At 55.1% G+C, this 26,395-nt stretch overlaps 1 protein-coding gene across 1 annotated transcript in view; it reads left to right on the top strand.

Annotated features, from left to right (window-relative positions):
- The first annotated feature begins 438 nt into the window (after positions 1 to 438).
- ELN (elastin) overlaps positions 439 to 26,395 on the top strand; it is a 40,591-nt gene continuing 14,634 nt past the window's right edge. The window contains exons 1-17 of the mRNA XM_030796806.1: positions 439 to 577; positions 7,629 to 7,679; positions 9,975 to 10,007; positions 13,488 to 13,523; positions 14,875 to 14,967; positions 15,245 to 15,301; positions 15,385 to 15,435; positions 16,135 to 16,182; positions 17,486 to 17,557; positions 18,748 to 18,777; positions 19,256 to 19,327; positions 20,233 to 20,274; positions 20,700 to 20,759; positions 21,061 to 21,114; positions 24,192 to 24,281; positions 24,366 to 24,431; positions 25,184 to 25,330. Coding sequence (XP_030652666.1) covers positions 496 to 577; positions 7,629 to 7,679; positions 9,975 to 10,007; positions 13,488 to 13,523; positions 14,875 to 14,967; positions 15,245 to 15,301; positions 15,385 to 15,435; positions 16,135 to 16,182; positions 17,486 to 17,557; positions 18,748 to 18,777; positions 19,256 to 19,327; positions 20,233 to 20,274; positions 20,700 to 20,759; positions 21,061 to 21,114; positions 24,192 to 24,281; positions 24,366 to 24,431; positions 25,184 to 25,330 — 1,084 coding nt within the window. The 5' untranslated portion in view covers positions 439 to 495. The remainder of the gene's footprint in view (positions 578 to 7,628; positions 7,680 to 9,974; positions 10,008 to 13,487; positions 13,524 to 14,874; positions 14,968 to 15,244; positions 15,302 to 15,384; positions 15,436 to 16,134; positions 16,183 to 17,485; positions 17,558 to 18,747; positions 18,778 to 19,255; positions 19,328 to 20,232; positions 20,275 to 20,699; positions 20,760 to 21,060; positions 21,115 to 24,191; positions 24,282 to 24,365; positions 24,432 to 25,183; positions 25,331 to 26,395) is intronic.

Here is a 26,395-nt window from a genome sequence, read left to right as displayed (position 1 = left end):
GTGTCCTCACACTGGGCCCGGGGCCCAGCCGGAGGGGCGGGGGCCTGGCCACTCGGGCCTTGGCTGGGGCTGGGATTTTTGGCCTGGCCGCCAGGCCCTCCCTTCTGCTTCCTCTCCTGAGGGCTGTCCTGGCAGAGGCCCCCCTCGCTCTTTCTGGCGGGAACAGGGCCAGCAGCGAAAGAACAGTCGCAGAGGGAAAGCGGGAAAGAGATGGGGGAAAGTGTGTGTGTGTGAATGTGTGCTTGTGTGCATGTGTGTGCGTGTGTGTGTCAAGGAAAAAAGCTCGCGGTCCAGCAGCCCGGGCCTGGGAGGCTTGTGAGCCGGGCCTTTCGTAATTGTCCCCTCCCCGCGGCCCCCTCCCCCAGGCCTCCCCCCTCTCCCGCCCTCCCGCCCGCCCTCTCTCCCTCCCTCTTTCCCTCGCAGCCGACGAGGCAACAATTAGGCTTTGGGGATAAAACGAGGTGCGGAGAGCGGGCTGGGGCATTTCTCCCCGAGATGGCGGGTCTGACGGCGGCTGCCCCGCGGCCCGGAGTCCTCCTGCTCCTGCTGTCCATCCTCCACCCCTCTCGGCCTGGAGGTAAGGGCCCCTCGCCCCTGTCCCCAGCGCTGCCCACAGCTGCGGGCCCTTTGGGCCAGGTGACTGGACGCTCAAGGGGGAGACCTTCATCCCTGGGAACTGCAAGGGGTCCCAGGAGGGAGCCCCTCAGCCACTGGGTCCTCGGAACTGCCCCTCCCAGGAGCCAGCCCTGTGCCCAGGAGGAACCTGTCAAACAGACACTCTCGACTCAGAATTGTCCCAACCCGGCATCCAGGCTTTGCTGCCCTGCGAGGGCTGAGGGGGCCCCTGCTCAGGTGCCCGGGTGCCCGCCCTGTAGGGGGATCAGAGCATCCTGGGGGAGGGCCCAGTGGGAACCCCTGGGTCTGGAGACACCACAGTCTGCACACCTGTGGACACAGCTGGGGTGCACACCAGCCCTGGGGATAGGGAACCTGGTCTTGATACCAGCTCAACCGCAGTGAGCTGTGTGACCTCAGCAGTTCCTTGAACCCTGGGAAGCCGGGACCCCCTGTGAGGAAGGTCAGGGCTCCGCTGAGGATGGGTTTGCAGTTTGGGAAGCTGCTGCTGTGTTCTCCCTGCTGAGGCGGGCAGGGACTCCTGGTATGCATTGGTGTGTGTGTGTGTGTGTGTGTGTGTGCGCGCACACACGCAGGAACGAGCGTGCTGTGTGCTCGTGTGTGTATGTGTGCATGCACAGGTGTGCATGTGTGCAGATGCCCGGCTCTGTCACTGAACGGGGAAGGGATTTCTGGAGGGGTACATATGTCTGTTCACAGGTTCATCCTTAGGCAGGTGTATGCATATGTTTGGAGGAGGTATATGAAGCTGCTCCTCAGCGTGTACAAAAGTCTGCCACCTGACAGACATGTAGACATGTACACATGTATACACGGGCGATCTGGCATCCAGGTGTGACACTAGTGTGGACTGTCACTGTGTGTGTTATGGAATGTGTGCATCTGTGTGTGTGAATGTGTGTGCGATGTGGCACGCAAGCATGGAAAGACAGGCTGGAGAAGGTGTCCGTCTCCTGGCAGAGGCAGTGTGGCTGAGACAGAGGCTGCAGTGGATCCTGGGGCACTGCTGGGCCATCTGCTATGTGCCCCAACCCAGGCACAGTTGGTTATGGGGTTTGAGGGTGCCCCCTGTGGGGCTGCTATGCCGCGGCCAATTGGGGAGGACTGAAGATGCTCCCCAGGCATGGGAAAAAGGAGGGCATTTGGTAGGGGGGTCTGGGTGGAGTCTGGTTTCCTTGGGAGTCCTCCTTGCCCTGAGAACCAGACGTTGAGTGGGGGGCAGGAGGGCCACAGGGTGGAGTCAGGGGCCTGGGCAGGAGCTGCAGCTGTTTCCGTGAGATTGAACAGCTTCCTGTACAGGGTCCGCTGCTGGACCCGGACGAGGCCAAGGGACATGGGTACCCACAGGCGACGCCCAGCAGGGGCAATGAGCCAGGGCCTGAAAGCAGCAATCCCAGGTCCGTCTCAGCCTCCTCCCCAGGTGTAGCCCCCAAACACCCAGCCACCCTCCTTCCCAGATGGGCTACCACCTATAGGGTGGCAGTTCATCATCAAGGAACCTTGAGAATTAGAAATTATTATCATCACTTGACAGACAAGGAAACTGAGGCTCCGGCAGGCTAAGGCAGTATCAGCCAGCTCTCTGCCCCAGGTCAAGGGGCAAGGGGGTTAGGAGTGAGCTAGCAGGCAACATTTGGGGAGGGGAAGGCTTGGGGCTGAGTCCTTTAAAGCAGGCATGCCCTAGGCAGAATCAGCTCTCTCCTTGTGTCCTCAGTGACACTGCTAAACGCCCAGCTGGCCTCGCACTTTGCAGAGATCAATCTCAGCTCTGTCCCAGGTGGCTGGACTTGCTAGGTCCAAATAAGGGGTGTGTGAACTCATGAGCTCGTGTGGGGATTTGCACAGAAGTGCTACTGAAGTCTGCAGAGGTCGGGGAGCCAACGCAGGGAGTGGAGCGCTCAGTCACATGCTCACCGCCACTCACCTGGCTGTCCTGGGGGAGCCTGGCTTCTCCCTCAAGGAGGAGGGTGTCACTTACTCAAGTTCAGCAGCTCCAAGGAAGGAACCCTGTTGCGGGGGTGGGGGAGCAGGAGGAGGGGACAAGCCACCCAGCCCCCCGGCTGTTTCAAAAGTGAGCATGAGAAATTAACCCAGGGATAATTCTTCCCTATCCCCCAGAAATAGTATCAGGGATTTTTTTTTTTTTTCCTGATTTCAGAACTTAAGATGGTTTGGAACAGAGGTTTCCTTTTCTTTTATTTTCCTTTTTTTTTCTTTTATCTTTTTTATTTTTTTTAATTGAGACAGGGTCTCACTGTGTTGTCCAGGCTGTTCTGAATTCCTGGGCTCAAGTGATCCTCCCACCTCAGCCTCCCAGAGTGCTTGGATTACAGGCATGAGCCACTGCCTCTTTTTAAATATTTTTTTAATTATTTTTTTCCATCCTTAAGTAGGAACAGGGGTTTTCAACCTGGCTATCTATTAGACTTCCCACCCGAGAATCCCTGCTTGCTTTGGTTGGAGAGGGGCCTGGACACAGACTTTTCAGGCTCCCCAGGTGACAGTGGGGTCACCGGGGCCAAGAAGCACTGGTTTAGAGGTCGATCCCGCTCTGTGTGTCTGCCGAGGCCCCGGTATGAGGGCAAATGTGCCCTGTGTGGGAGGGGACAGAGTCACCCAGTGGAGGACAGCTTGTTTTTGAAAACCCTTGGCAGCCTTCTGCATGCAAACAACAAACAGCTTCGTGTAGTCTTATCTGCTCCCCAAGCCAGCCCCCTGGACTTTGGTTTGGCAAAGCCCCCTGCCAAGGCCGGCTGGCTCCAGGCTCGCTCCCAAACAGGCTGCTTCCAGCTCTTTGAACCTGGAGCCCAGGACCCGGGCAAATGGCCCTACATGTGACTTGGGGTCAGCTGGGGGTCCCAGACCAGGCACTTCAGCTCACTGGTTCTCCATTTCCCTAGCTGCAAAATGGAGAGAAACAGCCCTGCCTGAAGTATCTCCTAGGGCCAATGAGAGGTTCCAGCAATGTAATATCTGGGGAAAAAAAAAAGCATAAAATAAAAGGACCGTGGGAATGGGCATTTTTAAAATAATCTATTCTCTTATTCAGAGTCTGCTAATTTGGGCTCATGGATCCTTGTAATTAGTGCACATTGCTAAGGTTTAATACTCCCTCTCACTACTTACACCATGTTTTGTCTAGTGGAGGGGCAGCTAATGTGTAAATAGATGTGCAATGATGAAAGAAGCAGACAGGACTGTTGGGGGTGGCCAGAAGGAGCCTTGGGAAATCCAGGAAGGCTTCCCAGCAGAAGTGACATTTGAGTTAGACCTAAAGAGAAAAGTAAATGGGGCCAGGTGCAGTGACTTATGCCTGTAATTCCAGCACTTTGGGAGGCCCACGTGGGCAGATTGCTTGAGCCCAGGAGTTTGAGACCAGCCTGGGCAACATAGGGAGGCCCCCCGTCTCTATTTAAAAAATAAATAAATGAATATTTAGAAAGAAAGAAAGAAAGAAGAAAGAAAAGAAAGAAGGAAGGAAAGAAAGGAAGGAAGGAAGGAAGGAAGGAAGGAAGGAAGGAAGGAAGGAAGAAAGAAAGAAAGAAAGAAAGAAAGGAAAATGTTGGAGGAGCTGTCCGTAGATGAGGGATAAGTCCCAGACTAAAGGCTCTGGCAGGCAGAACTGAAGAGACAGAAGAGCAGATTCTCGATCAGAGGAAGCCCTGTCTGCAGTTAGTGCTGACAGCATCTGGAGGTGGTGATTCTCCCGTCATGGGAGGTATGCAAGCAGAACACGAAGGATGTTTGCGGAAGGAGGTCTAGCCCAGGCCAGAAGACTATTATGATCCCTGAGAGTCTAGGATCGTGATCCTAAGATGCAAGAGACAAGTTCCACCCTGGGCTAGTCAGTGAAACATGCCAAAACCACATAAAACAAGACAAGTGTTCTCCAGGCCAACTGCTTAGGGCCAGCTGAGCAGCACAGTCAGGGAGAGCCGTGGGCTCGGGAAAGGCAGGCGGGAGAGTCTGAGCTCAGCCCTGGTGCGGGGGTAGGGCTTGGACAGAGGCAAGGACATTCCTGGCAGGAGAAACGGCTTGTGCCAAGGAGTGGAGGGAGAAGTGAGGATGCCCCACGGGGCCTGGGGAAGCAGCTGTTACCTTTTCAAAGCCCTTTCCAATTTCCAGCTGCTGTCTAATTTTATTCTCACCTCTCTCACTTGCAGAAAGGCAGGAATCCTTCATAGCCCCTAAACCTTCTCCGTTTCCTCATTGCAAAATGGGGATTAAAACCTCGGGCTCCCCAGGCTGTCACGGTTCAGGCGTGAAGTTTGGCAAATGCCACCATCATCAGGATCTGAACGGTGGGGGTGGAGAGTGGGAACAGAGGAGATCTGGAGGAGGGGAAGCTAAATCTTCCCCCCAGAAAGTTCCTGGGGTACAGGAGGGCAGAACCCCAGGAGAAAGGAAGTCAGGGTTCAGCCAGGCCCGGGGGCTCAACAAGCCCAAGGCAGGGGGACTCCCAGGGCAGATGGGGATGTAACAGGTTAGAGCCGGATTCACAGACAACCTCCCTGCCACCCCTCCACTTAATTCACCCATCATGTATTGAGTAACTACTGTATACCTGGCCCTGGGCCACGGACTGTGCAGTGAAATGGGAAAAAATGAAACGTAAGTGCCACTGTCTTTTTATTTTTAAGCAATTACTGTTTGCCAGGTCCAGAAGAGGACATAGCCTATTACTTGAACCCTTTTACAACTTGCAGCAACCTTGCAATCTCACAGCAACCAAGTGACTATCTGCCCCATGTCACAAAAAAGGAAACCGATGTTCAGAGAGGTTGAGTGACTTGCCCAAGGTCACACAGATGGTAAGAAGCAGCGAAGGCAGAATTAGAAGCCAGAGGGGTCTGTTCTGAGCGCTTTGCTCTTCTCCCCACCTCCACCACACTGTTCCCTGCAGTCTGCTCTGGAGCCGGAGAGTAGAGAGGAAGGGAGAGAGGCACGTGAAGAACAAGGGAGACGGGGAGAAAGGGGAGGAAGGAGAGAGGCCGAGGCAGAGAAAGACGCATAAGAGACTGTTGAGAGCTAGAGGCCAGAGCCAGGGAAGGCATCAGAGGCCCGAGGCGGGCCATGTGTGTGCTTGGCAGCGGATGACAGGGCCCAAGTGCTCCTTCCCAGCAGGCCCAACCCCCCTGGGGCCACCACTCCGAGCCCTGAGGTTCTGACCAGATTACTTGCACACTTCAGGCCTGGATTGCAGTGCCTGAGGAGCCACAAGCCCTGGGAGGGGGTGGCGCCGGGGTCTTGGCTCGGGTGGCTGTGACAGCTCCACAGCCCTGACCCTGCTGGGCTGCAGCTGAGGCTGACAGGGCCCTGGGGCCAGCAAGCCCAGCTGTGCAGCGTCGCCAGGCCTCAGAGGCCAGACGTCTGGCCGCAAGGCCTCCTTGGACACATTGCAGAGACACCCGTTCCCCCAGCCCCGCCCATGCCCCACGGGGCTCCCGGCCCCTTTCAGCAAAAGCAGTGAGGGAGGGCTGGGCTGGGGCGTTGGCAAGGTGGCTTGTCAAGCTCAGGGGGGGCCTTCTGAGGTGGAGGCAGGGCCCCCGGTTTGGGACCCGATCTGTTGCCATGGCGATGGCTCAGGCAGGGTCTGGATCCAGCATCACAGCGTTCCCCAGTGAGAGCTTCACTGGTCCGTGGGGACTGAACTCGTGATCCTGCCTGGCCGGTGAATTCGCTTTTCCTTAGGAAACTATTCACTGTGCTCATTCATGGCGTCCCCCTGCAGCCCCGGCGCCTCCTAAGACAGCCGGTGTCAGACGGCCAGAGCCCCACCCAAGCTCGGCTGCCCAGTGGCTGAGGACGCTGACCTCACGCCGTCCTATCAGTGTGGGAATGGCTGCATTTGTGCTGGCAGCTGCACCTCCTTAATGCTCGTTGTATCAGCCCGGCCTGCCCTTCCCAAAGCTCTGGCCTCTACCCGGCAGCTCAGCTCGGGAAGGGAGTGGGCTGCCTGGTGAGAGGTGCTCAGACCCAATGTCTTCCACCCCAGGCCCTCTCCCTGACGCCAGGGAGAACCAGGTAACACAGCAAGAACCATCATACTCCAAGGACTGGCGGCAGGGTGCAGGGGCCTGTCATCCCAGCACTTTGGGAGGCCAAGGCAGGAGGATCGCTTGAGCCCAGGAATTCCAGACCAGCCTGGGCAACATACTGACACCCCATCTTTACAAAAAAATCAATTAGCCAGATGTGGAGGTGCACACCTGTAGTCCCAGCTACTTGGGAGGCTGAGGCAGGAGAATCGCTTGAACCTGGGAGGCGCAAGTTGCAGTGAGCTGAGATCTTGCCACTGCACTCCAGCCTGGGTGACAGAGCAAGACTCTGTCTCAAAAATAAAGGACTGGCCTGAGCTTGAATCCAGGCCCCGTCTCTTTCCAGCTATGTGGCCCCAGGCATGTCCCTTAACCTCTCTGAGCATGATTTCATGTCTTAAAATGACAGTCTGGGAGCGGTGGCTCACACCTGTAATCCCAGCACTTTGGGAGGCTGAGGCAGGCAGATCACTTGAGGTCAGGGGTTCGAGACCAGCCTGCCCAACATAGTGAAACCCTGTCTCTACTAAAAATACAGAAATTAGCCGTGCGTGGTGGCATGCACCTGTAATCCCCAGCTACTCAGGAGGCTGAGGCTGGAGAATCGCTTGACCTGGGGAGGCAGAGGTTGCAGTGAGCTGAGATTGCGCCACTGCACTCCAGCCTGGGTGAAAGGCCAAGACTCCGTCTCAGTCTCAAACAAAACAAAATGATGATAGTAAGCCCTGCCCTTCCAACTTCACAGGCCGATTTCAAAGAGCAAGAATGAGAACACATTTTGTAAACAGAAACTGCTCTGGAGACAAGCAATGTCATTATTGCCATCAGCATCATTCTTGTTTCCATGTAATTGTGGGTTTTGCCATTGAAAGTAATGGCAAAAACCGCAGTTACTTTTGCACCAGCCTAATAGTTCTGGCTCCTGGAGGACTGACTCTACCTGTTTCCTTTCAGGGGTCCCTGGGGTCATTCCTGGTGGAGTTCCTGGAGGAGTCTTTTATCCAGGTAATGTACATGAAACTTCCACACACCCAGGTCATGCAGATGATGATGATGTCCGTAATAGATGCACATTTTGACACTAGGTAGGAACATTGACACACCTAGCAGAAGTCACGCCCACTTAAAACTGCAATTAACAAGACGCTGATTTACAGCTATTAAGAGCATACAGGCTGGACATGGTGGCTCACGCCTGTAATCTCAACACTCTGGGAGGCAGAGAAAGGAGGATTGCCTGAGGCCAGGAGTTTCAGACCAGCCTGGACAACATAGTGAGATCCGCCCCCCCCACACACACACACAAATTTAAAATTAGCCGTGTTCTACGTTGAGAAAAATGAAAATGAAGTATAGAAATTAAAAAAAAATTAGCTGGGCATGGTGGTGCATGCCTGTAGTCCTAGCTACTAGGGAGGCTGAGGCAGGAGGATCACTTGAGCTTAGGAGTTCAAGGCTACAGTGAGCTATAATCGCACCACTGCACTGAAGTCTGGGTGACAGAGTAAAACCCTGTCTCTAAAAGGAAAAAGGGAAAAAAAGAAAAGAAAAATCAAAAGTAATACTTTCAATACTTAAAAAGTATTTGAGGCCAGGCGCGGCAGCTCAAGCCTGTAATCCCAGCACTTTGGGAGACTGAGGCGGGCGGATCATGAGGTCAGGAGATCGAGACCATCCTGGCTAACACGGTGAAACCCCGTCTCTACTAAAAATACAAAAAATTAGCCGGGCGTGGTGGCGGGCGCCTGTAGTCCCAGCTACTCAGGAGGCCGAGGCAGGAGAATGACGTGAACCCAGGAGGCGGAGCTTGCAGTGAGCCAAGATCGCACCACTGCACTCCAGCCTGGGCGACAGAGGGAGACTCCGTCTCAAAAAAAAAAAAAAAAAAGAAACCCCAAAAAAAGCATTTGAGTGTACAGAAGTGACATGGAAGTGGGGAGAGACACCAGCACTCCCCCACATACACACTGGCACTGGACTGCTGGCCAAGCAGAAGAGGAAACTGAGGCTTGCAGAGGGCAGGGCTTGCCCAAGGTCACATAGTTAGGCACAGGTGGATTCAGCCATAGCTGGGGGTGGCAGCGGGCTTGCCTGGCAGGAGTACCGATGCTCTCTCTCTCTCTCCTTCTCTCCCCCTACAGGGGCTGGTCTCGGAGGCCTTGGAGGAGGTGAGCTCAGAAACCATACTTGTTCCTTACTGAAGGGGCCTGGGTTTCACCCGAGCCACACGCATCCTCAGACCTGAGAACCCTGGGAGACCCGAGCATCAAGGACTCCCTCATTTCACAGACAGCATCCAGGCCAGGGGAAGAGGCTTCCTTGAGAACCAGAACCCATTGGCCTTCCCAGTCCCTCCCCTAGACTTTATCCCTGGTGCCCTCTGCCTTCCTATTTCTTCTTCTTTTTGTGGGGGGGAGGGGCGGGGGGACAGAGTCTCGTTCTGTCGCCCAGGCTGGAGTGCAGTGGCGCGATCTCAGCTCACTGCAGCCTCTGCCTCCCAGGTTCAAGTGATGCTCCTCCCTCAGCCTCCCAATTAGCAAGGACTACAGGCACGTGCCACCACACCCAGCTTATTTTTGTATTTTTTCTAGAGACAGGGTTTCATCATGTTGCCAGGCTGGTCTCGAACTCCCAACCTCAAGTGATCTGCCTGCCTCGGCCTCTCAAAGTGCTGGGATTACAGGCGTGAGCCACCTTGCCCGGCCCCTTGCCCAGCCCCTTCCTATATCTTTTGATCCTCAAAAACCTCCCTGCCAAGCCAGCTGAGCAGGCACCATCTTTTTTTTTTTTTTTTTTTTTTTTTTGAGACCAAGTCTTGCTCTTGTCATCCAGGCTGGAGTGCAGTGGCATGATTTCAGCTCACTGCAACCTCCACCTCCCAGGTTCAGGTGATTCTCCTGCCTCAGCCTCCTGAGTAGCTGGGATTACAGGCACGTGCCACCATGCCCGGCTAATTTTTGTATTTTTAGTAGAGGCAGGGTTTCACCATGTTTGCCAGGCTGGTCTCCAACTCCTGACCTCAGATGATCCACCTGCCTCAGCCTCCCAAAGTGCTAGGATTACAGGCGTGAGCCACCACCCCCAGCCCATCATCCCCTTTTGAGGCTGAGACTCTGGGACTCAGAGAGTATAAACCACGAGTTAGAAGTAGAGCTAGGTTCCCAGGGGCTCCAAGTCTGAAGGGGAGGACTTGGGGCGTGAGATTCCACACTGCCCACACTTTGCCCGGGACGGGGGTTGGATAAGTAGTAGATGGATAAGCTGGGCCACCCCATTCACTATCTTCTCTTCCCTCCGCAGCGCTGGGGCCTGGAGGCAAACCTCTTAAGCCAGGTAAGACGCAGGGCCTCGAAGCATTGACAGACAGCGAGGGAGCTGGGGAGGGAGGAGCCTACCCAGCTGGGAATGGGACAAGGAAACCAGGAATGGGACAAGGAAGCCAACGGGCAGGAGGAAGGAGGGAGGTGTGGACACCGATTAGCCTCCCAAGGATGAGTAGGCTGGGGCCAGGTCCCAGGACTTCCAGGAACAAGAGGCTGGAAGCAGCTCCATGTCCTCCCTGTGTGAGGGCGTCTAGCATCTACCCTACATGTGCATGTGTGTTCACCCAGCTGTCCAGAGACTCCTCTCTGCAAAGGAGAGGCTGTTAGAGGCAATGTCAGGGATTGCTCCGGTTCCAGTGGCCTCCAAGCCTTACATGACCCTCGGGAGCTCAGACACAGATCCTCAGCCCCAGACTTCCCCTGAGTGGTCCCCTAGCCCTTGACCCCAGACCAATACCCCAGATCGCCCTGACCTTGATTCCATTCTGAGCCCTTCTCCTGACTCCAGACGGAGCACTGGTCTCAAGCCGAAGCTTAACCCCAGCCCAAGCCCTGAACCTAATCCCAGGCTGAACCCTGACCCTGCTGACCCTGGTGCCACAGGACCCCCAATCCTGGCCTCAGGCCAAGCCCTGACCCCAAGCCCAAGCTGAGCACTGACCCTGGCTCCGGATAAGCTCCCCTCCTAATCTCAGGCCCCTTCCAGCTGTGTCCAGACCATGGAGTTTTCCAGTAAGAAGGTGTGGCCGGATCTATCCTGGCCTCACCCAAGGGGCTGGGATCTGCCACAAGGGTCCACTCTCAGCTCTGGGGAATGCACCCCCAGGAAGGAGGGTGGGGCAGGTTCCTCTGGGAAATACTGGCGGATAAGGAGCAGGTGGAGGAAACAGCGTCTCTCTCCAGATTGATGGCCCCTCGGCATGAGACACTCCACATGTGACTTTGGCCGCCCCACACCCTGAGCTGTGTTGCCCTGGCTCAGAAGCCCAAGTCTCCAGGACACAGTTTAGATGTCCAAGAGCTCTTATGAAATCCTGATCGTTGATAATCCAAGTGCAAATGAATCTTCAAGACCCAGATTCCCCTGCGCTAAAAGTCCATCTGGGTTGTGAAACACCAGGGCTAGGGCCAGGAGAGGCGGGAGAACAGGGTGCCTGGGGTCTACAGGGCTCTACAAGGCCAGGAGACCCTGGGAACTTGCCACTTATCCCCACCAGCACCTATACCCTGTCTTCCTGGAGCAGGTGAGGGTTCTTAGCAGGGTCTTTGATGGTGGAGAGAGGACAGGGGAGATGATAGTGGCGCAGAGGTGTGGAGGTAGGTGTGTGCTTGGCCTAGAAAACCCACATTGAGGAGGTTGTGCCTGCAAAGCTGGAGGGTACATTCATTGATCCCACTAGCAGCAAGAGACACATAGCAGGTTGTGGTTAAACACCAGAGGAAAGACAGACAACTCCCTATGAAGTTCTAGGATGTGTAGTTGCAAAAGTGAAGCTTTTGTTAATGAAAGATTTAGGTTAGACTTCTGAAAGAACTTCCAGCTCAGGGTGAAGGAGTCAATCCAAAGGAAAGTCAGCGCATCTCCTTCCGATAAAAAGGGCAGTGTTTCCAGGCAAGGGGCTGGATTCCATGACCTCCCCGAAGACTCAGGGCTGCAAAAGGGTCGGCAGAGCCCCCATGGCACCCCCCAGGGAAGCCCCCACATCCTGGCTGCCGGGACGTCCGGGCCTGCCCAGGCAGGATGGAATGGAGCACAGGCAGCGCGTGTCATGCTTGGGAACAATTAATCCCTTGGTGACAGAGGGTGGGTGGCCTGGCAGCTGCTTTTCCACGTGGGCGCCACCACGGGTCCAAGCTGGCCCTGCCCTGCCTCAGCTCTCAGCGGGGGACTGGGCAGCTGGAAGCCTGCACACCGCACACCCTGAGCACTAGCCAGAGGCCAGCCACCCACTGAGAGGGGCACGGGCAAGGACAAGAAGGAGCTGGGAGCACCCACTCTGCGCCCTGAGTAGGTTGCACACACTAGGTGCTTTCTGCACACGTGCTCACTGGTCGCGGGAAAGCAGGTGATATAATGGCCATTTTGTAGATGGCGAAAACTGAGCCTCATCGGAGAGGCAAATTGACCTGCTTGTGCTCATGGAGGCTGAGTAGCAGCAGCAGGGTCTGAATCTAGAACTCTCTGACTCCAGAAAGAAGGAGGTTGGAGCTGGCCAGGTCCCTGGACTCCCAGCTGTGGTCAGCCTCTCCCCGCTTTCTCCACCTTTCCAGGTGCTGGAATCTTTGGGGCATTTGGGGCAGGTGAGTGCAAAGGAAGGAGGGCAGGCAGAGACGGAAGTGGTCAGGCCACAGGACAGGACGCTTAGGCTGGGATCATGGGAAAAAGGAAGATGGCCCCAGAGAAGCCGCCTGTCCCCGACTGCAGCCCCAGCCTCTTCTCACTTCCTGTGCAGCCCTCAGCTTCCCCTCCCAGCCCCTCTGTGGACAGGAAAGGTCTGAGCATGTCCCTTGCCCTCTCAGAGCTCAGGAAACAGGCCTGGCTTGAGAGAAGCGACTGCCAGAGCTGGTGGGGCAGGGCCCGGGTGCTGGGAAGTGACTCCTGCCTGATCACCAGGCACTCCCGCCCGGAGGCAAAGATGCTTCTTATGTGAGGCTGGCTGAGTTTCAGAGGGGTCCAGCTCCCACTAGTAGGAAATGAGGGACGAGGAGTGGTTAGTAACGGAGACCACACCCAGGGAAAGCCAGGGGGGACTTCTCCAGGGTACAGCAGGCTCCATGTTTGGGATCCATCCCTGGAGAGGACTCGCCCCTGAGGCTCAGGACTAGCACTTGTAGGAGAGATCATCCCATAATTGGAAACAAACCTGGCATGGTTGTGAACTCTGACCTGATGGCCCATTGGTCCTGGCCAAGGCAGTGGAATGTCTCCCGGAGCGGGAGACGAAGCGATTGGGCCCAGATGTGGGGAGGAGAGAGCCAGAGGGACCCATTTGGCGTCTCATAAACATCTTAGCAAGGAGGCTCCTGAGCTGCAGGGCAGGCTGGATGGAAAGACAGATGGGTAGTGGGGACACAGGAGTTCCCTGATGCAGGTGAAGGGGAGGGGACTGAGTCAAGAGATATCTGCAAGGAAGCAGAAGAGAGACCTCACTGGCCTGGGGTGAGGTCTTGCTCATGGACTCTGCTCTGTCCCGGCCCTTGCTGAAAGCCCTGCTGAATCCTGTTAGCCAGCAGGGCTTCTAGGAGAAGCACAGGCCTGGCCCAGGCTTGTTAGGGATCGGAGCAATGACACCTGCACTGCACATAGTAGTCACTCACTAAACTACCGGTGGATGCTATTTTATCAGGATCGACCCTGAGCATCACAGGCTTAGGGACCCGCCTAGGGACCTGAGTGGCTGATCACAGCACTGCCCTAATTCCAGGAGACCTTTCCCACTCCAGGCCTAAGAATGCTGCCTATACTCCTTTCTCTGTTTCCTATCCACAGGTCCCGGAGGGCTTGCGGGCGCTGGCCTTGGGGCAGGTGAAAGATACCCTTTGTGGGGACCAGCCCCTGAGCTCAACCCAGGGCTGGTATGCAGCACGGTCATGGAACAAGGGTGCAGGCCAGGTTCCGTTCTGGGCACTGATGGGGACTGATGCTGATACCAACTGCCCCAAGCAGCTGCCCAGGACATGAGGAAATCACAGCAGAGTACCTGGGTTCCTTTATAACATAGTAGTGAAGGCTGCATGGAGGAAGCCCCATGGACCAAGGAAGCCCAAGGGAGTCGCTTAACTCAGCAGGGGTTCAGGAAGGCATTCTAGAGGAGGTGGGTGGGGAAATTTGACTCCAAAAGGTCCATGCAGTTTTCAGGAAGGCTGAGGCGAGAGGATCACTTGAGCCCAGGAGGCTGAGGCTTCAGAGAGCTATGATCATGTCACTGCACTCCAGCCTGGGTGACAGAGAAAGACCTCATCTCTGTTGTTGTTGTTGTTGTTGTTGAGACAGAGTCCTACTCTGTCACCCAGGCTGGAGTGCAGTGGCTCAATCTCAGCTCACCGCACCTGGTGCAGTTGATCTCAGCTCATCACAACCTCCACCTCCCGGGTTCAAGTGACTCTCGTGTCTCAGCCTCCCAAATAGCTGGGATTACAGGTGTGCGCCACCACACTCGGCTAATTTTTGTATTCTTAGTAGAGACAGGGTTTCACCATGTTGGCCAGGCTGGTCTCGAACTCCTGGCCTCAAGTGATCCACTCACCTTGGCCTCCCAAAGTGCTGGGATTATAGGCTCAAGCCACCGTGCCCAGCCACAAGACCCCATCTCTAAAGGAAAAAAAAAAAGAGCCATGCAGTTTTGTCAAAGCTGTCTGACACATTAACCTCGGCACAGAATCTAGTTCTGGTACTTAGGCACGGTGGCTCACACCTGTAATCCTAGCACTTTGGGAGGCTGAGATAGGCAGATGGCTTGAGCCCAGGAGTTTGAGACCAGTCTGGGCAACGTGGTAAAATCTTGTCACTACAAAAAATACAAAAAAAAAAAAATTTGCCAAGCACAGTCGCATGCACCTGTAGTCCCACCTACTTGGAAGGCTGAGGCGGGAGGATTGCTTGAGCCTGGGAGGTTGAGGCTGCAGTGAGCCAAGATCGCACCACTGCACTCCAGCCTGGGTGACAGACGGAGACCTTGTGTCAAAAAAAAAAAAAAAAAAAAATCCAGTACTGGTGAGCAGTGCTCGCATCAATGTCCTGCAAGCATTGATGTCTGGCAGAGAGCGGAAGAGCCTCCAATGTGCTTCCTGAATGGGGCACGGCCAGGCAGGGCCAGAGCGTAGGAGTCTTCATAGGTGTGGTAGCTCAGGACCTCACCCCATCCTCCCCTCCGCAGGGCTTGGCACCTTCCCTGCAGGTACCTTTCCGGGGGCTCTGGTGCCTGGCGGAGTGGCTGACGCTGCTGCAGCCTATAAAGCTGCTAAGGCTGGTGAGTGGTGCTCTTTGGGACATGCCACAAGCCCTCTGGCTTCCATGGGGCCCTCCACTTTGCAAAGAACCTTCCCTCAACTCAGGCTTGGGAGCCAGGTGGGTGGGATTGTCAGTTGCAATCTACTGGGGCTCAGGGAGGCAGCTAGCTGTGCCCAGTCTGAAGGTGAGTTAGTAATGGGGCCAGACCTCAATGCTGGGCCCTCAGCATGCATCCCCAGGCCCTTCTGCCTCCCCACTGTTCCTTATGCAATGTCTCACCTGTCCTGGCTCTGCAGGTGCTGGGCTTGGTGGTGTCCCAGGAGTTGGTGTTGGTGGCTTAGGAGTGTCTGCAGGTAGGATGGCTATCCCTGAATTCCCTGGGTCAAAGTTGCAGGCCTGGGTGGAGCCAACTCTGATGCAGCCCCTTCTGTGCCAGGTGCGGTGGTTCCTCAGCCTGGAGCCGGAGTGAAGCCCGGGAAAGTGCCGGGTCAGTGCGGAATCCCCGGGGCTGGAGGACAGAGGGCAGGGAGGGGCAGAGGGCAGGGAGGAACAGAGCCCTCTCCACACCACTGCACTTGGGGAGGAAGGGCAGGGCCTGGCTTCAGTGGGGCAGAGAAACTAGCCAGGCTGGTGCCTGCATCTGTGAAATGGGGAGGAGGGCCTGGCCCTTCTCCCAGGATCTTGGGGTAGAAAGAGACGGACCGGCTCTGTGGCAGGCTGTTGGGCGACAGATGGGGAAACTGAGGCTCAAAGAGGCGAGTCAGTGTGGAAGGGCCTGCAGCGAGTCCTGGCAGAGCTGGGGGAGCCCCGTGTCCTCTGACTCCCCATCTGGTACTCGTTCTGCTGCACCAAGCCCTTTAGGAAGTGACTTCAGGTTAAACAAAAGACTGCCTGAGTCTACACAGCAGGGAGGGACATCTGGAAGCTGTTAGCCAGAGGTGGGCTGGCCCAGCCATGTAAACAGGCTCCAGGAGACGGAGATAAATCCACACACCGAAGAGTTTGCAGATGACTTCCGAAACTCGTGGGAGGAGGGTTGTGGCCACCCCACGTCTGTCCCTGGCTGCCCCTGTCGGGCACAGAGGCTGTGGGTTTGAGGGCCTTGGAGATGCCTGGGTGGGAAGGGCCGGGGAGGGGTCCTGGAGGCTGAGCTGCTGCTCATAACTTTGCTTTCTTTTGGCCACAGGTGTGGGGCTGCCAGGTGTATACCCAGGTGGCGTGCTCCCAGGCGCAGGTGAGGGCAAGGAGGGAAACAGGGACTCTATAGGAAGAAAGCAGCCAGGACGCAGTGGCTCATGCCTGTAATCCCGTTGCTTTGGGAGACTGAGGCAGGAGGATGGCTTGATGCCAGGAGTTTGAGACCAGTTTGGGCAACATAGTAAGGCCCTCGTCTCTACAAAAAAATTTAGCCAGGCATGGTGGTGTGCACCTGTAGTCCCAGCTACTCGGGAGGCTGAGGTGGGAGGATTGCTTGGGCCCAGAAGGTCCAGGCTGCAGTGAGCTATGATGGTGCCACTGCACAGCAGCCTGGGTGACAGAGCAAGATCCTGTCTCAAAACAAAGAAAAAGAAAAAGGAAAAGAAAAGCAGCCCCCTCAGCCTCCCTAGTACCTACCTCGCCTCCCCGAAAAGCAGAGGCCACCAGAAGCCCTGGGTCCTGACCTGAGCCATTTCTCCAAACTCCAAAGCTCAGGCTAACAACAGACATAAGGTCCCTGTCAGTCCGTTCATCCCCTAAAGGTCAATCAGCCTTCCTGCACCCCACCCAAGCCCTGATCCCAGGCACAGACCATCATCACAGCCCGAGGCGGGCTCCCGAGGACAGAGCCCAGTGTGACCAGCTATTTCCCAAAAGCTGTGAGTCACCAAGGGGCCACCCAATGAGTCTGCCCTGCAGGAGACCCTAAAGAGCTGCCCCTCACCCTCCTTTCCCCTGCCAGGGCCTGACCACCCCACCCAACATGTGACCTCCTGAATTCCCCCAAAAGCCCAGATTTAGGCTGTTTTGTGGGATTTGCTGACAGAGTGGCCCTTCCTCCCTCTCTCCCCCGCTATGCTGAAAGCCAAGGCTGCCCAGCCCCAGGAGAGACAGGAGAGGTGGAAGACGCTGGCATGGTCCCAGCTGTAGCTGGATGGCTGCTTTGGGGGCCTGGGTTATGAGCGAGAGCCCCAGAGAGCACGGGCCTCCCTGGTCTATGGGCGAGTGGCACCGCGCAGCAGCTGTCCCTCTCTTTACCTTTTCTGCGGAGGGTGGTCGAGACGGCTTTTGTGATTAACTCCAGCATAGAGATGAGGCTGACTGAGGCACAAGCTCACATGGCTGGGAAATAGGATTAAAACTCAGATCTTCTGACCTTGAGCCAGACAGGGAAGGAAAGTCAGCACTAAACAGGTCCTTTCTCCACCCACCCCGTGAGCGGTGCCTGTCACTGACAGTCGGTCCCAAGGGAGGTCAGCTGGGGGACCCAAGGAGGGGAGGGGTTCCCAGCAGGGCCTGCAAGGCCTGCCTTCTACACTCACTGCTTTGTCCCCCGGCAGGAGCTCGGTTCCCCGGTGTGGGGGTGCTCCCTGGAGTTCCCACTGGAGCAGGAGTTAAGCCCAAGGCTCCAGGTATGCAGCTGTCTGGACAGAGGGCTGATGGCAGGGACTCTCCAACCACCTCTGGCCCCGGGTGTGAAATGGGGTGGGATCCTGGACTGGCTCAGGGCCCTCTGGGTGACACCTTTTATGTTCCAGCCCTGGGCAGCCTAGTGCTGAAAAACCTCAGAGTGTGGCTGGGCACACTGGCTCACACCTGTAATCCCAGTATTTTGGGAGGGTGAGCTGGGAGGATCGCTTGAGCCCAGGAGTTAAAGACCAGCCTGGGCAACATAGCAAGACCTTATCGCTACAAAAACATGATTAAAAAATTAGCTGGACGTGGTCACACACACCTGTGGTCCCAACTACTCAGGAGGCTAAGACAGGAGGATCTCTTGAGCCCAGGAGATCAAGGTTGTCGTGAGCTATGATCACACCACTGCAATCCAGCCTGGGCAACAGAGAGAGACCCTGTTCCCCCCCCCCCAAAAAAAAGAAAGGAGGGCCAGATGCAGTGGCTCATGCCTGTAATCCCAGCACTTTGGGAGGCCGAGGTGGGCGGATCACTTGAGGTCAGAAGTTCGAGAGCAGCCTGGCCAATATGGTGAAACCTCGTCACTACTAAAAATACAAAAATTAGCCAGGTGTGGTGGCGGGCGCCTGTACTCCCAGCTACTTGGGAGGCTGAGGCAGGAGAATCGTTTGAACCCGGGAGGCGGAGGTTGCAGTGAGCCAAGATCATGCCACTGCACTCCAGCCTGGGCAACAGAGCAAGACTCCGTCTCAAAAAAAAAAAAAAAGACTGGGCGCAGTGGCTTACACCTGTAATCCCAGCACTTTGGGAGGCCGAGGTGGGCGGATCACCTGAGGTCAGCCTGACCAACATGGTGAAGCCCTGTCCCTACTAATAATACAAAAATTAGCTGGGCGTGGTGGCCTGCACCTGTAATCCCAGCTACTTGGGAGGCTGAGGCAGGAGAATCGCTGGAACCTGGGAGGCAGAGGTTGCGGTGAGTTGAGATCACGCCATTGCACCCCAGCCTGGGCGACAAGAGCAAAACTCCATCTCCGAGAAAAGAAACCCCAGAGTTCATGGAGGGCAGCATGCAATGACTGGTCTGGGAAGAACTGGCCATTCCTTGGGCCTCCTGGCCCCTTGGTGCTATCTGGCCCGGTGTCCACAGTGCCAGGGCTGCAGTGACAGCTTTTTATCATTACAGGTGTAGGGGGAGCTTTTGCTGGAATCCCAGGTGAGGCAAGGCTGGTGGGAGAAGCAGGGTGGCCAGCCAAGCAGAGGCTCTTGCCTTGGGAGGGGTTGGGCACCCAAGATCTCATCCAAGCCTGCCCAATTTCCCCCATACCTGCAGCGCCAGGCCTTGCACTGGCTGTAGCACAAAGTGGCACCCATGCCAGGCCTGCTCCCCCCACTGGCATAGCAGCCCAAAGTCCAAAGGAGTCCAGAAAACCCTCCAGCCTGTGCCAAGGGCTGCAGGCCCGAACTGGGGCCCAGGCCCCAGGAGGGAGAAAATCCTGTAGCTTCCTGGAGGAAGTGGCCTGTCACTGGGAATTTCTCAACTGACCCAAGATGGAGATTCAGGGAGTCCCTTGAAGCAGGATGGTTTCTGGATGCTGTAGCAAGCTCCTTCTGTCTGAGCAGAAAGTGCAGTGGGTGGCGGAGGGTTTGGAAGGGGCTTCTGGGACCTGAACTTGCTCTCTTTATTCCCACAGGAGTTGGACCCTTTGGGGGACCGCAACCTGGAGTCCCACTGGGGTATCCCATCAAGGCCCCCAAGCTGCCCGGTAAGTTAGAGGGACGGTTCAAGATGCACCACTCGGCCGGGTGCGGTGGTTCACACCTGTAATGCCAGCGCTTTGGGAGGCTAAGGCCGGCAGATCACTTGAGGTCAGGAGTTCAAGACTAGCCTGGCCAACATGGCAAAACCCCGTCCCTACTAAAGATACAAAAATTAGCCAGGTGTGGTGGCACAGGCCTATAATCCCAGCTACTGGGGAGGCTGAGGCAGGAGAATCTCTTGAACCCGGAAGGCAGAGGTTGCAGTGAACTAAAGTCGCTCCACTGCACTCCAGCCTGGGTAACAGAGTGAGACTCTCCTCCAAAAAAAGAAAAGAAGAAAAAAAAATGCACCACTCACTGCGCCTCCCTGCACAGAAGTCAGCCTGGGTACAGGTGTCTCTGGTGGCAGGGAAGGGGTATTGAAGCCCCTGTATGGTCACCAGCCAAGGAGAGCATGGGAAAGTCATCTGCAGCTATTGGACTCACACACACACGCTCATGCACAGAGACTCATAGTCCCAATCTGAAGCTATTTTGCTGATGGAAAGGAACACGGTTCATTGGAAAGATCCCTCTAACATCCACCCACTCGTGCTCCCGCCCCTACCTCTGCAATCAGCTTAGACAATAAGATGCTTTCCACTGAGGAGGGGGCGTAAGGAAAATACTCAGACTCCAGGGCCATGATGGAGCTTGAATTTGTAGGGGGATGAGTGTTCCATGGGCCTCGGGGGCAGAGGTGTCCTCTCCCTCCTCCACCCAGTGCCTTTGCTCTCCTGGGAGCAGCTCAGGACCCTGATGTGGGAGGTCTCAAGCCTCAGCACCTGTGGGGGCAGATCTGTCCACCCAGGTTGGTGGGAGCCCAGCAAGGCATGGGGCAGCCCCTGAGTTTGCTCTGTCCTCTCTCCAGGTGGCTATGGACTGCCCTACACCACAGGGAAACTGCCCTATGGTGAGTGAGACCCTTCTAGACTGTGGGCTTCCAGCTCTTTCCCTCTCCAGAGTCCTAGCAAGGGTGCTGTGCTTCCAGCCCTGGGCCAGGAGAGCACCTCGCTGGGGCAGGGTTGAGGTCTTGGAGTGGAAATCTCAGAAGGAAAGGGCATGGAATTTGGACTCAGCATGGGTCTCCATCCCTGCCCTCCCACCTATCAATAATGAGACCTTAAGTGAGCTGTGTTGCTTCTTTGAGCCTCTGTGTTCTCATCTGTAAAATGGACATAACAATTCCATACATGTGTTTGTATTTATTTTCACTCTGGCTGGGGGTGACAGGTGCAGACTCAGGACAGCTTGGGCCCCGAGGGAAGAGCAGGGGGAGGGGGAGGGCAGCAGTGGTGACGTCTGCACAGATGACCATCAAGCCTCTCTGTTTTGCAGGCTATGGGCCCGGAGGAGTGGCTGGTGCAGCGGGCAAGGCTGGTTACCCAACAGGGACAGGTAAGGAAAGCCTCACGTCACTTCCAGCCGAGGGAGCACTGATCTTCCAGGCTCCAGAGCCCTGGGGTGGGTGAGGTTCCCTCCTGAAAGTGGCAGCCCACCCTGCATCCAGACCCTGGTCCAAACCTGGAGCAGGATCCTGGGGGAGGAGTGGGGCAGCTCTGTCAGCCTCTGCCTGCTCTGATGCTCCCATGTATACCCACAGGTCAGTGGATTGGCTCTCTCAGGGCTGGGAACAAGTGGGCTCTGGAGATACAGGAGCACTGTTTCAAGGTCTCTCCCCTCTGCTTCCTTCCCCCAGGGGTTGGCCCCCAGGCAGCAGCAGCAGCGGCAGCTAAAGCGGCAGCAAAGTTCGGTGAGTGCCCCTGGAGTCCCCACCTGGTGGCCTCCAGCCCCCTAGCCTCTCCATTCCCATTACTATTGAGAGCCTGCCTCCAAAGTGGCCCCTACTTACCCCCATTTACTCAAAATTTTCAACACCACCCATCTACCTATCCCTCCCTCCAACCATTCTTCCATGCATCCATGCATCCATTCATCCTTCCATCAATCTATTACTTTCTCCATCCCTCCCTCCATCCATTCCCATTCCTCCATGCATCCATCTATCCATCCATCCATTCGTCTACTCATCTACCCATCCATGCATCCATCCACTCATCCATCCATTCATTCATCCATCCATCTCTCCCTCCATCCATTCATCCATCCATCCATCCATCCATCCATCCATCCATCCATTCCTCCATGCATCCATCTATCCATCCATCCACTCATCTATCCATTCATCTACTTATTTACACATCCATGCATCCATGCATCCATCCATCCATCCACTCATCCATCCATCCATCCATTCATCCATCCATCTATCTATCCATCCATCCATCCATCCATCCATCCATCCATCCATCCATCCATCCATCCATTTCTCCATGGATCCATCTATCCATCCATCTGTCCACACATCCATCCATCCATTTATCCATCCACCCACTCATCCATCTATCCATTCATCCACCCATCCATCACTACCTCCCTCCATTCATCCATCCTCCATTCCTCCATGCATCCATCTATTCATCCATCCATCCACTTATCCATCCATTCATCCATCCATCAATCCCTCCCTCCATCCATTCTAACATCCATCCATCCACGCATCCATCCATTCCTCCATGCATCCATCTATCCATGCACCCATCCATCCATCCCCTCATCCATCCATCCATTTATCCATCCATCACTCCCTTGCTCCATTCATCTATCCACCATCTATCCATCTATTCCCCCATACACCCATTCATCCATCCAACCATTCTCCATGCATACATCTATCCCTCCATCCATTCCTCCAGGCACCCATCCATCCATTTCTCCATGCATGCATCCATCCTTCCATCCATCCATCCATCCATCCACCATCTATTCCGCCATGCATCCATTCCTCCATCCATTCCTCCATGCGTCTATCCTTCCATCCATCCATTCACCCATCAATTCTTCCCTCCATCCATTCTTCCCTCTATCCATCCACTCATCCATCCCTCCATGCATCCATTCCTCCATGCATCCATCTATCCATCCGTCCATCCATCCATCCACTCATCCATCCATCCATTTACCCATCCATCAACTCATCCATACATCCATCCATCAATCCATCCATCCATCACTCCCTCCATCGATTCTTCCATCCATCCATCCATCTGCCCATTCTTCCATGCATCCCTCCATCCATTCCTCCATGCACCCATCCATCCATTTCTCCATGCATGTATCCATCTTTCCATCCATTCATCCATCCATCCATCCATTCATCCATCCATCCATCCATCCATCTATTCCTCCATGCATCCATCCACCCATCCATCCATTCCTCCATGCATTCTTCCATCCATCCATCCACTCATCCATCCATCCATTTACCCATCCATCCACTCATCCATCTATCTATCCATCCATCCATCCACCCATCAATTTTTCCCTCCATCCATTCTTCCCTCTATCCATCCACTCATCCATCCATCCATCCATCCATCCATCCACTCATCCATCCATCCATCCATCAATCCATCCATCCATCCATCCATCATCCCTCCATTCATTCCTTCCATCTCCATCCATCCATCCATCTGCCCATTCTTCCATGCATCTCTCCATCCATTCCTCCATGCACCCATCCATCCATTTCTCCATGCATGCATCCATCCATCCATCCATCTATCCATCCATCCATCCATTCATCCATTCCTCCATGCATCCATCCACCCATCCATCCATTCACCCATGCATTCATTCATTCATTCATTCATTCCTCCATGCATTCATCCATGCCTCCTTCCTTCCCTCCCTCACTGCCTCCTCCCACCCATCCACCTCCTCCCACCCATCCATATCAGAGATCAGGGACAAACAAGAGTTCTCATAGAGAATACAGCCACTGTTGTGGGAGTCAAGAAATGGGAGGCAGTTTTTTCTACCTGAGGAAAGTTAAAAAGGCTTCCCAGAGAAAGTGACATGTGATTCAGGCCTTAAAGATGGAGCTTACCATGTGGTTAAAACAGGAAAGAGGAGGCCAAGCAGAGGGAATGGGTACCACGGTGGTTAGAAAGATAATTTTAGGTGGTGCATATATAAGCATTTAAAATATTTAATAGTTATGTATCAATTTAATGTGTACTATAAAAATGTTAACTCATTGCTCAGGCCAGTGAGCTCTTGGCTAGCATGACTGCAGATGGAACGTGGTATTCCTGTGCCCATGCAGTGGGTGGAGTGGGCATCTGTCCCCTGCCCCAGGTAGTGCCCACCTCAGGGTCAGACCACTAGGGCTGAAGTCGTCCTTCATCCTCAGCCCCAGGGAAGCCCTTTCCTTATCTCCCCACCAGCCCGAGAGAGCGAGAATGTGGGGAGAAGCCTGGAGCTGGGCCTCCCAGTGGAGGCCCCGCAGGCCCCCCTCCCAGCACCCGAGGCTCCTTGGCCCCAGCGGCTGGTGGGGACGGCTGGAATGTGGGAGCGGGAGAGCAGGGCTGTGAGGGGCTGCCAGAGCCAAGCAGCCAGGCGCTTGGATTACAAACTTGGCTGCATCTTCGGAACACAGGGAGAGGAAGTCTTGAACATTCCTGCAGGGGCCCCTCTGGCCCAGGGAGCGGCCACTTGTGGTTTCTCAGTATGTGGCAGTGATTAGAATGGGATTTGTCTGAAAACATACAAGTCCCTTAATGAGCGTGTTGAAATGGACACTTTGGGGGAGAGTCAAGGAACAGTGGAGTGGGGTGGGGGCCTCCCCAGACAGGCCCATCTGGAGACACCCGGGCCCCGTTCCTGGATAAGATCACACTGGTGAAAACGCCGGCATCTAAATGGCCATCCTGCCTGTCCTCAGGAGGGCCCTTGGGAAACTACATTGCACTGTCCCCATCTCAACAGGTGCTGGAGGAGCCGGAGTCCTCCCTGGTGTTGGAGGGGCCGGTGTTCCTGGTGTGCCTGGGGCAATTCCTGGAATCGGAGGCATCGCAGGTAACATCTGTCCCAGCAGGGGGCGGGTGTGTCCTTGAAACGGCCACAGGGCAAGGACCTCACCCTCTGTGGCTGTGTTTTCAGGCGTTGGGACTCCAGCTGCAGCTGCAGCAGCAGCTGCAGCAGCCGCCGCTAAGGCAGCCAAGTATGGTGAGTGCCTCCCCGGGTGGCAAGCCCACGGCTCAGGCCCCTGCATAGAACTCGGAGACCCTAGCCCTAAAGCCAGATGGACTTGGCCTTTGTCCCTTCCCAAATATGCATTGTTCATGACTCCTTACCTTTGCTCCTTCTGATCACTCTACCTGAGATGCCATCTCTATTGTTTTGCCCTGATTAACTCAGCAGACGGAGGGGACCCTGCAGAGGGGACCTGGCTCCTCCCACTCCATCCCCGCCAGGGCCAGCCCACAGGTGTCTGCTGCATCAACTAAATGGGTGCCCAGTGGCGAGAATTCTGACTGTGCTTTAGAAATAGATCACATTTGAGCTATGCACAGTGGCTCACGCCTGTAATCCCAACAATTTGGGAGGCTGAAACCAGGAATTTGAGACCAGCCTGAGCAACATACTGAGACCCCAACTTTCCAAAAATTATTTAAAAATTATCTAGGCATGGTGGCACATGCCTGTGGTCCCAGCCACCTGCGAGGCTGAGGTGGGAGGATTGCTTGAGCCTAGTAGTTCAAGGCTGCAGTGAGCTATGATCATGCCACTGCACTCCAACCTGGGTAAGTGAGAATTTGGTTCAAAAAAAATGATGAGTAGGATCCATGCAGAGGAAATGTCAACCCACCTGCAATCCTGCACTCAGGACCAACTGTCACTTCCATACTCTACTAACCACCCTTCGAGCCCCTCTGAGGTTCCCATAGGTTAGGAGAACAATACTTTTTCTTCCACAGGAGCTGCTGCAGGCTTAGTGCCTGGTGTCCCAGGAGCTGGCGTTCCAGGTGTTGGTGTCCCAGGAGCTGGCATTCCAGTTGTCCCAGGTGCTGGGATCCCTGGTGTTGGGATCCCAGGTGCTGGGATCCCAGGTGTTGGGGTTCCAGGTGAGCTGGGCTGTGTGTGTGTGTGTGTGTGTGTGTGTATATATATAAGAGAGAAACACTGAGACTATTGCCAAAATTTTTGCATTCTCCCTAACACCATAACCATCTGCCCATACCCTTGACCACGTCTCATCCCCTCATCTTCTCTTCCTTGGGCTATACCAATCTCCTAATTAGCTTCTAATCAGTATCATATTTTCCAATTGACCTTCTGGCTATCAGTGTTCTCTGGGGGGCAGGAACCATGTCTTTTTCAACTCCATGTTCCTAGCCCTTAGCTGAGTAGGTGTTCAGTTTATGGTGGATAAAACGGTAAGTGGGTGGATAGATGGATAAGTGGATAAATGGGTGGGTGGATGGATGAATGGGTGGGTGGATGGATGGATGGGTGGATGGATGGATGGATGGGTGGATGGGTGGGTGGGTGGGTGGATGGATGGATGGATGGATGGATGAATGGATAAGTGGATGGATGAATGGGTGGATAGATGGGTAGGTGAGTGGATGTGTGGGTGGATGGGTGGGTGATGGATAGATGAGTGGATGGATGGGGGCATGGATGGATGGGAGGATGGATAGAAGAATGGATGAATGGGTAGATGGATGGGGGATGGATGGATGGGAGGCTGGATGAAAGAACGGGTGGATGAATGAGCACATGGTTGGAGGGGCAGATGAATAGATGGGTGGGTGGAACAGTGGGCAGGCAAATGCAAAATGGATGGTTGGCTAGATGGTTAGACGAATGGATAGATAGGCAGATAGGATAAGTTGGCAGATAGATGAGTGGACAGAGAGTTAGGTGGTTGAGTGGGTGGATTGAGATCCAAGGATAGACAGACAAATGGACAGTCGGGAGCGGTGGCTCATGCCTATAATCTCAGCACTTTGGGAGGCCAAGGTGGGCGGATCACCTGAGGTAAGGAGTTCGAGACCAACCTGGCCAATATGGTGAAACCCCATCTCCACTAAAAATGGAAAAAAATTAGCCAGGCATGGTGGTGGGTGCCTGTAATCCTAGCTACTCGGGAGGATGAGGCAGGAGAAGTGCTTGAACCGGGGAGG

Source organism: Nomascus leucogenys, chromosome 17 (assembly GCF_006542625.1).
Source record: "Nomascus leucogenys isolate Asia chromosome 17, Asia_NLE_v1, whole genome shotgun sequence".
Taxonomy (NCBI): domain Eukaryota; kingdom Metazoa; phylum Chordata; class Mammalia; order Primates; family Hylobatidae; genus Nomascus; species Nomascus leucogenys.
Note: the sequence above shows the minus strand (reverse complement) of the source record. Positions and strands in the feature narration are given on the sequence as shown.